This window comes from Metopolophium dirhodum, chromosome 6, assembly GCF_019925205.1.
Source record: "Metopolophium dirhodum isolate CAU chromosome 6, ASM1992520v1, whole genome shotgun sequence".
Taxonomy (NCBI): Eukaryota; Metazoa; Arthropoda; class Insecta; order Hemiptera; family Aphididae; genus Metopolophium; species Metopolophium dirhodum.
In genome coordinates this window covers 33,204,225-33,216,235 of record NC_083565.1, presented here as the reverse complement: position 1 = coordinate 33,216,235, position 12,011 = coordinate 33,204,225, and the positions used below count along the sequence as shown (strand labels likewise).

The following is a 12,011-nucleotide window of genomic DNA, read 5'->3' as shown; positions in this document are numbered from 1 at the left end:
TGTATAGTATAATATAACTTTTAAAATGAGTTTCCAACTACAGCGGACTTTATTCACTATGCAGAGCACAAAAGTAAAAATACATTATTAATACACTCCAGGTCTCCAGCTATTGAGCTAGTATAACGATTAACGATCCATTTACCATTATACAAAAATAGTAATGCTACCTACTAGATCTTATTGCTCTGCAAGGAAAATTGAGGAAAATGTTTTAGCATATTTTTATAACATTTGATATTTATTTCATATTGAATTTAAATTAAATTATAAGCTGTATGTCTCCGTGAAAGACCTAATGTAGGGTAAAATAATATTTTGACGAGTAGAAAATGTTAAGATTAAATTTTGTCAGTCACGGATCTATTAAAATAAATTATTTTTTTTTTATCACTACCTACCTATGTAAACTTTTTTGTTCATAAGCAATTATTCACTAAAATATTATTTGTCTTGCAATTATTTTGCATGTATTTAAGAACCTAATTAAACTATAAAATTAATTTTTAGTTATTTTTATACTTAAATACTTAATAAATTAATTTTAATCAAAAATTGATTTAATTATTTTCATTTTTATTATTACCTAATTTTAAACTTTTTTTTGCATATATTTCCATAATTTTACTGCATATTATATGGGGGACGGAGTGGCTGAGCGGACTAAGGCGTCGGTTGCGACGCGCACCGTCGCCGGTTCGAACTCCGCGGCCACGAGCGGCATTTTTCTTCGGGCAGTCACGGCTCACGGTGTCCGGAGAGGCCGCTATGGTGGATAGCTGGGGGGCGGGCATGGCAAATACCTACGGTCCTACGTAGGCTACGGATGCCCACTCGAAAAATTGGACAAAACAAGCACACACGTGTTCAAAACCTACAGTACCCCCCCCCCCTCACAGTTCCACAGGCTAATGACCTGTTGTCAAAGCCTCAATCCGAAAAAAAAAAAATAAAAATAATAATTAGGCGTAGATTTAGAAAAAAAATAGATAGAAATTATTTTTTCTAATTTGTTTAATTTTATATTTATACAATAATCTGCGTGGAAAATGGAAGCCCGAATTCCTTCCGGTACAAGATTTGTAAACGACAATGTGTTGACACATTATGCTTCTATCTTGTAATTTTTTTTTTTTTAATTTTATTTCAATAAATTTCAGTGGAGCTCCGAAGCATCGGCCCGTCTAGCAGATCCAGTTGCCGTACGCGCAGAGTGATTGAAAGTCCTTCGGGCTTCCGGTAAATTATTTAATCACACTGATGTTTCAATTTACATACGAGTAAATCTTTGTTTTTTTTTTTGTCTTTGGTACTGCGTAAACGACTATTGTCAATTATTGTCATTATCAGACTTTGTGAAAATGGGCCTACGAATTGGACGGTCGTCTGAAGTAAAGTAAATTCAATCATTGTAGTTTCGAGTACTTACTAAATGTCAACAGTGTATTTAAATTATCAAAAACTTACTTAACAATTAAGTTGATGGAAATAAACAAAATATTATTACTAAATAAATGGCAGTTCAATCTTTTCATACCTACCCATGTATAGGGTGAATGCCGAATAGTAATTATTTAAGTCTGCGACCAGCGTCTCAACGTCTCAGTAGTCAGCTAGTGTAAGTATCTCAAAAAGTATTAGGTAATAGTACAGTAAGTTGAATTAATTTTTGTCGAAAACATTGCATTTGAAAACGTTATCGTGTGTATAAAATATTAAAATATAATAAAATACGTTAAATGTACCCACGAATAATATTTTTAAATTACAAAATTGTCTACAATACTTATTGTCATAACTCATAAGTAATAACTAATATACATGTGTGTGTTTGAGTTATGTTAGACAGCAATAAATAATTTTAAGAAATTTCAATGCAACGTACATGTATAATCTTAATAAGTGCACCTATTTATTTTTAAGGAGCAAAAGTTAGCTAATAGTTGTAGAATTTCAAATTTAGTGTTATATATCGATTTTATATTAATATTATTCTACCTACCTATTATTCTGTTGAAATAAATAAAAATTCAAATACACTATTAATACGAAAAAAAGAAACAATATTTTAACCACATAATTTTTATTTTTTTTTTGAGCCGAAAGAAGTTTTACACAAAATTGTCTAATTTAATGATGACATATATAAAAAAAAACTTATTTCTGGTGAACCAAAGGATAAGTAGTTTGACGCAAAATGGTCTGAATTAATGGTTATAGGTATATATACAAAAAAATTTATGTTTTTTGAACCGAAAGATAAGTTTGACACAAAATGGTCAGAAAATTTAATAATTTTGAACATGAAAAAAATATTAATAAAAAAAAAAAAAAAAACACCAGACAAGACACAAAAGCGGGGGGATTGATACGTGATGGCGAGGTGCGTGCAGATGCAAAGGCCACTGGTCACCTCTATACGTTTTCGCGGCCGGTCCCTAAGGCGGACGAGTGTGATCGCTGGCGCGTTTGCTCGCGGGTGACGACCATCGTAACGGCTGGTTGGCCCGACTGCGAAGGCCGCGGGAGCGACATTGGACGACGATTGACGGCGAGCGGCTAGTGCGCGATGTCATGCGCGTCGACGATGTGCAGATGCTGAAGACGACTGTTGTGACGGCGACGACGGAGACACCAAAGCACTGAGTGAGCGAAGACAGCAATTTAGGGCTGTAGAATCAGCGGCGACCGGAGGCGTGGCCAGGCCGGCGGGACCACCACTGGTCGAAAAGGGGAGAGAATCCGCGGACCGCACCGCAACACAGCGCGGTCCTGATCCTCTCCGTGATTTTCGTCCTGGGGTCCCGTCGGCACAGTGTCTGCCGCGCCGATGGCCCCTCCACCGTGGAGTCGCGCACCGCCGGACCCTGAAACATCAGTTTCTGCGGGTCAGACGATGCGGCGACGTCCGTGTTCCCATAGCTTACCTTAGGCTCTATCGCTCACCCATCGTGCTCCGAGATCACCGCCGCCGCCGTCACGAGTCGCCTACGTGCAAACTGCAGCTGTCGCCGAAGTACTGTCGGGGCGGTATCGTTGCCCACGCTGGTCTAGCTAGCCGTCGTATGTCGTCGTCGTCGTCGTCCGTCCGTCGCTCCTCTCACGACCTACGCTGCTGGGCCATCGCCGAGCAGCCACAGATGGTCTCGCGTGTCAGGAACCGCGAGCTCGCGACGCCATCGACCACGACCTCGTCTTTCCGCGGGTGGCCGGAAAACGTACAGGGTGACTTACCGCCGTACACCGTAAAGTGCTCTGTCACGTATCAATCCCCCATGTCGCCGCCGTCTTGTCTGGTGTTCTTCGGTCCGAGGAGGAGGGAGGGGTGGACTGCGGCTTCACTCTCCTCGGAAGCATCCGCACAGCATCAGGCGTGTGACCCGCCTCACACCCTTCCACGTGGTGGCCACTATTCGCCTTGCGCGTCCACGTGGAGGTGTGGGGTCCGCTGGTTTCGGTGCTTCCGATTCAGGTATCCTGGCCAGTCCATTTCCGTCCCACTCTTTGCCCTCGGCCGGTGTCTCTATCATCTTTTCCGGAACTGTAACTGTCACTGCGTCTCCGCTGGCCATAGCCTCCGAAGAGTCTTCGTCGCAGACAGCTTCAATAATCTCACCCAAAAGGGTGTTCACGACGTCATCTGGGTCTTCTTTGTCATAGATATCCTCTGGAACTTCCTTTTCGTCCATAGGCTCTTGATGGTTCTCGTTTTCAATATCTCCTTGATTTTTGTCGTAATCCAAATGTTGCCCTTCGTCGACTTTGACGCAGACAGCTTCGACTATTTCACCCAAAAGGGTGTTCACGATGTCATCTAAAGCTGGGTCTTTCATGCTGTTGATGACCTCTGGAACTTGCTCTTCATCGATATGCTCTTGATTTTCGCCGACGAAAAAGTCGTCAATAAGACTGTGAATCATCTCCCTCAGGATTGCGTCTATATCGATCTCCGTCGTGGCCATGTTATTTTATTAACAGTGTTTTTTTCCGGTATAGTATGGAACAAGTATCTAATACTGTTGGAGACAAAATTGTAAGTGAGTTATAAAAAACAATTTCGGTCTAAGCAGTCACCGAAAAATACAAACATTGCCCAGACGACGGTTACGACGTCGTTTATTGCTAGCCAGCGTGAGTACGACCGCGTCGTTTATTTAACGGCTTATTTTCCCAAACATCATTATTATCGATACGTACTTATGCCTACGGGTAGGTACCTATAATATAATATTATTTTAACGAGGATTCGTCTTTCGAATTGCATTGGTGCTCGTCTTATACTTTAAGGTGAAGTCTTTTACATTCACTGGGCGGAACGATGAATGTATCAATTGTTTTACAACGACGTGTGTTTTTTCGAGTACGGGCGTACACGTTTTATAGTAGTTCGGACTTCGAGTTTTTGGCCGATTTCTAATAGCATTTGCATTTACTTGGTACTTTTAAAAGGTGTCAATATATTCTTTGTTATCATTGCTGGTTTTTTCGAACCTATCGATTATCTGCAGTTAGAGAACTTGGATAGTTATTAATAATTTCGTGTGGTATTTATTATTTTTCATGATTAAATATCTTAATTTATAAATCTAAGAAATGGCTCCTAGGTTTGCCGATATTATTTTTTTTATATCATTATGTCCTTTTGTGCAGCGATCAACAATGTGTATACTAATTAGTCCTTTAAGCATTTTTACGCGAACACCCAAAACAATACACCAATAATACCATAATAATTACGCATATAATAATAATATATTATTTATTTAACAAACAAACAAATAATTACATTCAACGATACAATATATTATTATAGTAAAATAAATTGTAGTAATAACAACTCTCCTTTAAGCTATAACTATAGTGTGTGTTGGTGGGTATAATATAAGTCTGAGTGAAGTACAACACTATATAGTTTTATGCTAAGCGATATTTACAAAAATAAAAATGTTTATCAATCGAAAATATTGTTAAGCCTAATGTTATTATGTATAATAATTAATTTCTTTCTTTCATATTTATATTTTAACATAATTTAACATCAATAAAATATATTAGTTTTTATCTTTAAATATAAAAATACAAAGTTCTTCGTAAATATCCTACCTTTTTTTTCTGATAATATTTTCTATACATCTTCAGACTTATAATCTCTAAGTTCTTCGTAAAAATACCTTTTTTTCTGATATTTATAATATTACAAAGCAGAGACCTGGAGGACCGCCCATCGAATTTTTTCATTGGTAGTCTCTTACGCTAGTTCGAAAAATCGTCAGAGGAGTGCCCTCGGGTTTCTGCTTTATATAGTTAGAGATTCTCATGAAAATATATTTTAGTTTTTAACAAAATATAGGTATTTATCCCTAATATTAATAATCATGTTATTGATTTATAGTATAAAAATTAATGATTTTTTGTGAACATAAGTCGATAATATTTCTCGAACAATATTATTATTATTTTTTCTTATACTTTTTGTCGTGTGATCATTAAAATATTGTACCTACATTTTTTGTTGGCTAATCAAACAATATAATATAGACGGTTGTCTTTACATTTCACGCATAAACCGATTGCATATACAATAAGCCATAAATATATTTTTGATACACACCCCGACTACTATTTTCTCAAATTAATTATTTGTATTACGGTTATTAAGTAGGTAACACAAAATATTTTGTACTCATAGTCTTGAATTTAATTTGGATTTTTGTTTACTGCATAAATGACTTATTTAAAAAAAATCTGACTTTTTAACTTTCTAAGTTAAATATTTTTTTTTAAATTGAAATCTTTCATTTTTAAGTTTGAATTCGGATTATATATTTTTTTATGTATTTTTATCTTTAAAATTGATTAATTGGGAGCGAGTTAAATTTCCGACAATTATATAAAATCTCACGGGATTTGTAGGTATTTCGACTGTTAAAAATGAATACAAGCATAAATCAAAAATGAATCTCAATCAGTCAATCAAGTAAAAAAAAAGGTGGTCTATAAAATTAAAAAAAATGTTTTGTAAAAGTACACAATATTCAATTTAACTAAGTTTACCGCTACTAAGTTTATTTTACTACTATAAAATATTTTTTTTTAATTTTCTGTGGTTATTTTTTAATTTCGACAAAATTCAAATAAGATTCTAATTTGATATATGCAATTAATTTTAGGACTTGGAAGGAGAACAAAAAGTAAAAAACTTTCCGTATAAAAAAGACCCGTATCAAATTATTGGCTTACAACAATTCATTTTTTAGTGGTGTGATAAAAGATAATGGAACGGGAAAATTAAGTGAGCAGGTACTAGGTATATTATTAAACAGAACATACCTAGCCTATTTATATTTACTTGCAATATACCTATTTCAGTACCTATACCGTCATCTGGCATAAGTTCGAACGCTTTTTAACCTATTTCCGTCATAAAAATTAAATTAAAGCTTAATTTGAATATTTCTTATGTATAATTTTTTAGATAAAAATAATATTATGCTATTATTATACATATATACAATATACTTATTTATAATAAGAATAGAAAAAATATAAAAACTTTCAATTTTGTTACATTTTTTTATATACTTCTATTTTGCGTAAAATTCTTGTTGGTGGACAAATTTCAAATCGAAGTGAAGTTTAGGTTCAAATAGGAATATGGATATTTTTTTAAGAAAATGGTTTAGTAAAAATGTTTTGATATAAAAATATTATAAAAATTATAGCTTTAAGATAAAATTATGAATATACTCGATAAATACATAGTCCTTTTTGCATAAAATATAGTTAATTTTTATTTTTTTTTCTTCAATTAGACAAATTTATATAAGAAATAATTATTTCCTTTTAATTACAAAATAATATAATATTATGATAAATTAATCAAAAGAAAATTTTATTTTCCGCATATTTTGTGCATAAGATATAAGAATAATGAAGTCCAAATATAATAAATTAATAACTTACGTAATAAAAGCTGTATTTTATCACAAATATTTTTTTAAAGTAAAACCCAAGTTTTAAAATATTGATAGGATATACCCACATAAATAACAAATTTATAGCAAATACCATAATATAACATGATTTTTTATGCAAATCCGACTTCCTTTTATCCAATTTATTAGGTTGATCAATTTTCTGACTTATGTCTGCAGATTGGATTCAGCATTTACCGAATGTGTCTGCACATTTTGTATACGATCTCCACCAGGACCTTGCTTTTTAATTATCGAAGACTGCCTGTTTTTTGTCGTGTTCGACTTAATTGTAGAAGTTTAATAAATATTATTAATATTATATTATTTGAAATAAATAATTGTTTACAGTTTACTCAAGAACTATAGTTAGTTAATGGTTTACCAATATTTGTAAAACGAGGCGGTGTGATTATTTTTATCAGTACCTACTACCTACAATGAATTCAGGATTGTTTAAAACAGTGTAAAATCCAATTGAATATTGTGTTTTTTTTTTAAAAAAATGTATTTTTTTTGGTTTATTATTAATAAAGAATGATAAATATCTTTCAGTAAAAATTAAATAATTATATCTATTATCGTTTATCGTCCTTCATTTTAGTAACACATATAATAACATAAATTCTGAATTCATAACACAGACATAAGTAAAGTACAAATATGTAAAGTACTTTGTTTATTAATTAAGTAAAAACAGAATATGTAACACTTACAATTAAACAACTGTCAACTACACTTTAATATTTAGTATTAATAATTAAAAGAAAACAATTTGTCTAAACAAGAAAAAAATTAAAATAAAAAACAATAATATATTATTAACTGCTATATACTATAAATTACAATATAGTTAATATCCAAATACCTTTATTAGGTAAATATTTTCATATAAGTAAAATACATATTAAATTAAAATTAAGTTGTTTTTAATATACTATTTTAAACACCGTTTTTAACTGTTTAAAACTCAAGCAATTTATTTTGTTTAAAACAGAAAAAAACAGTTAAAAACAGTTAAAAACGAAAAATACAGTTTTCAAAATTGAAACAATACACCAACTCTGACAATGATACAATATAAGTTATAAACTTATATATTACTAAAGATTATGACGATTTTCTATGGAAACTGTAATTAGGCATATAATGTTTTACATTCGGAATTACAGGTATGTATTTCATAAATTATACAATCAACGATCATTGTACAATCAATTGGTATTTAAAATCACGATTGAAGAAATATTTCAAGGAGCTAATAAATACGTACAAAAAGTTTAATTTTAAAATTCAATTTAAATATTTTATAATAAACAATGACAGAACCACTGGAGTTGGACTGCGTTTAATGTACTAACCATACCACCTGGCATTTGATATCCTCAAAGTCATGATTGTTTACGATCCATCTGAGAGGGACAGCATTTTGAAATGATAATATTTTTAGTCAAACATTTGCTGTATGGGTATGCAGTTCCAAAATCACCAATCTTTTATATTTTGTCTCGCGATGTGAGCAAAATATTTTCTAACTTGATATCCCTATGGATAAAGCCATCCTCGTGCAAATACCTTAAGCCTATGCAAAACGTTCTAATGAATAATTATTATTATTATAATTTGTTACAACAATTATACCTTCCGACATTTGATACATATAAGTTTCTATTCTCATAATCTTTTTTCAATACTTTTGCCGCATAGTCTCATCTGTTGTTTTGTTGCACACATAACCATACATCAGAAAACGAGCCTTCGCCAACTTAAAAAAATAAAAATAAAAATAAAAATTATTAAAATTGTCTCTACTAGATAGTAGATTAGGTATATTAGGAAACATTAGAATGTCAAATAAAAATAAAAATGTACAGTATAGTACCAAACTGTAATTAAATATTTATAATATTTCTACTTTAAGAACATATTATTGAAACGTTTTGGTTTCCATACAAACACTGACAATTAATGTATATATATATGTTACATTTGTATTTATTTTAGTTTTAAAATACGTGTGTTATAAATTATATATCTACTCAGGTTTTATGTATGATATAGCAATAGGGACTTGAAATTTCCACGGTAACAGCACCTACCTATTCGTACCACCACAAGGGATGAACGTAAATTGGATTTTTTGAAATTTTGATTTTAAGGCGCAAAAATAGACGACAAATGGTACCTAGATTTATACAATTTAACATGATAAAAAATTTAAATTTAAATTTTTCGTTTTGCAATTTTCCGACGCAAATTCGAACTTGACGGTTAGTAGCTAATATCTATAAATTACAATAATACATTATGACACGAGAGCGTTTAAAGCGATCAGACGTACTTACCACTAAAAAACTTACATTGAATATTAATAATATTGTATTGTCCGCACTTCATATTATAGGTAACGGGTTCCCAACTGTACGGCAGTGACGCTGCGTCGGAGAGGTCGATGAGATCGTTTTCCGGCGGTAAGCTCAAGACAAGGGAAATTAATTACAAACATTTTGTGACGAACCATGCGTTCGCACCATACTCAGATGTATACATAAAGGCGTTGACAAAAGGCATTTCGATCGACAGGTCGTGGGTGAGAAAGACTTTTTTTTACATAAAACAAAACTGTTGGATAAAAGTTTAATTTTTACTTTTCTCAATGACAACTTAGTATACATATAGGTACGTTTTAAATTATAATACCGAAACTGAACTATTTCTTCACTTATTACCTATGAGTATATTTTAATGTTTATTTAATGGACGAATTGCAAGTGTACCTACCCCGCAAAATATCAGTTTACCACAATATTGCCAATCCGATAATTTAACTATTAATACTTTAAACAAATTAACTGTACGACGTACGTCTGTAGGTACTCGTTCAAAATTTAATTTTAATACATCAAAATGCCCGGTAAAAATATTTTTTGTACGCCGTCGTTTATGAAAGTAAATAAATTTTATAAAGTAACGATAAAAAATACTATTTCTCCAAAAACTTTGTATTTTGCAATTATTTCAATTAATGACATCATGGATGATTTGTAAAATAGCCCAGTAGAATGATCGCCCGGCAATTCACACGGATCGAGACGTTGAGCACCGGCACAATGCTTCACGTACTGTCGATCCTCTGGGTACGTGAACACAACCGAGTGTGCGACCAGTTGTCACAGAAGTGGCCGTTGTGGACACACAAACAACTGTATAATAAGGCCAGGAAGATTATAATCGGTCAAATGATGAATATAATGATGACTGAAATTATAAATGTGGAACTCAGACCGGAAGTGTACCACCATCGAATGGAAAACATCCGTTGTTCCAGCAAGCCTATTGAACTGTATTTGACGATGGCTGTTTCAAATTTGCCGGAAAAATTACAATACAGCTCAACGAATTTGACGCCCTATAGTAACACCAGGTCAGTCTGAGACTTTTTATGGATACACCAATAATAACCTTAGAAACGTCCACGTCAGATTTTGGCCCTTACGAATATTATATTTGTGATCAGTGATTTACAGAGCAGCCCGAACAGGGTGCATGTATGGCCATATTATAATATGGTATATAATATAGTGTATAAAAAACTATATTTGCAGGTACCAACACGGTAGTTAATGATTTAAGCTAAGGACTTCGGGGCCGATGCGTTTTTAGTATACAAAAACGTCATATGTCTTACGGGCAATACTCATCCGTCCTGTTAATTAGAAGGATTTCGTTAATTATGTGTTTATTATTTAAAATAAGAGAACATTCTGGAATGTTCAAAACTTCTCGATCAAAACCCAATTTTCAAAGCTATAATATTATAGAAGCTAAAATAAGCATTTGAATAATGCACAATATTTGTTGTTTTTCAAACGTGTTTGTCCAGCACTGTTTAAAGTAAAATGAAAATTCGGGCTTTGATCCCAGATAAAATTATCTTTCAGATAAATAACAAATTATCAAATTTCGACGTATAAATAATGTGTGAAATTTTTTCGCGTGAAGTAATTTAGCAACTAAAATATAGATATAATTTTTGATTTTTATTGAATTGCGAATAAATGGAAAAACCAGCACTTACATCCTTAAGACGCATTTAACAATGACAAGCATATTATAGACGCTCTCCATCGGCCAAACTTGAGATCCTACGCAATCTTACATAGCATTCGTGGATACTGTACGTCTGTTGTACCTGCACAATATAACCACATCGTTCAACTAATGATACATATAATATGTTTTTTAAAGAATACGTTATGATTTATGAAAATATAATACGTTTCAAACTATGATATTATTATAAATTATAATCATCAACTAGTAGGTACCCGTTTTATATAACTCTAGAATCTAGATGGTGACCAGAAATTATAGAGGTACGCTAGGGAAGTGAAACTAAACATGCGGAAAACTGTTCTAGTCCCCGGAAGACTATAGTTTCAGAAATATAAACGGTTTCAACGATATTCACATATTATTAAATTATTATACGTGTATACGATTCAATTTTACTATACTTTTAGTCGAGTTTCTGAAGCTGATTTAAAAGACTCCCTGCAATTAATGATGAGTTCAAAGATGCGTATTGTCAAGGCCCACGATGACGGCCCCTTGACGGAACGGCTTACCAAGACACTTATGACACTCTCGAGAGAACAATGTTTACAGGGTTTCAATAACTACAGAAGACGGTTAGGGCTGCCTGCTTACAACAGCTTTTTCGATCCGACCGGAAACGTCGAAACCGCAACTGAATTGGAAAAATTGTATAGTACCGTGGAGAAGGTGGAGTTGTTAACCGGCGTATTGACGGAAAAATCCAGTTCCGGAGTTCTACCCACGGCCAAAGTCTTGTCTAACAGTTTTATCATTAACGCAATATTGACAAATAGTCTTACCACCAAACAATTGTGGACACCGGACACGTTCGGTGGAGTCGAATTTTTTAAGTTGGTGAAGTCAACAAGTTTAGAGTCGTTGGTGTGTCGAAACGTGGACAATTGCGACGAGTTAAAAAATCATCGTTACGCGAAATAA

The 12,011-nt window shown here is 33.0% G+C and overlaps 1 protein-coding gene across 1 annotated transcript; it reads left to right on the top strand.

Annotated features, from left to right (window-relative positions):
• Positions 1–9,426: 9,426 nt before the first annotated feature.
• Positions 9,427–12,011, top strand: LOC132947704 (prostaglandin G/H synthase 2-like). The gene is made up of 3 exons (XM_061017962.1): positions 9,427–9,557; positions 10,036–10,398; positions 11,498–12,011. Exons 1-3 carry the CDS (start codon positions 9,427–9,429, stop codon positions 12,009–12,011), a joined length of 1,008 nt encoding a protein of 335 aa, XP_060873945.1.

Bases quoted from the DNA above. Each gene is read 5' to 3' on its own strand.
- LOC132947704 (XM_061017962.1), top strand. From the start codon at position 9,427: ATGAGATCGTTTTCCGGCGGTAAGCTCAAGACAAGGGAAATTAATTAC. The intron at 9,558-10,035 runs GTCGTGGGTGAG...ATAGCCCAGTAG, and splicing joins AAAGGCATTTCGATCGACAG to AATGATCGCCCGGCAATTCA. The intron at 10,399-11,497 runs GTCAGTCTGAGA...CTATACTTTTAG, and splicing joins ACGCCCTATAGTAACACCAG to TCGAGTTTCTGAAGCTGATT.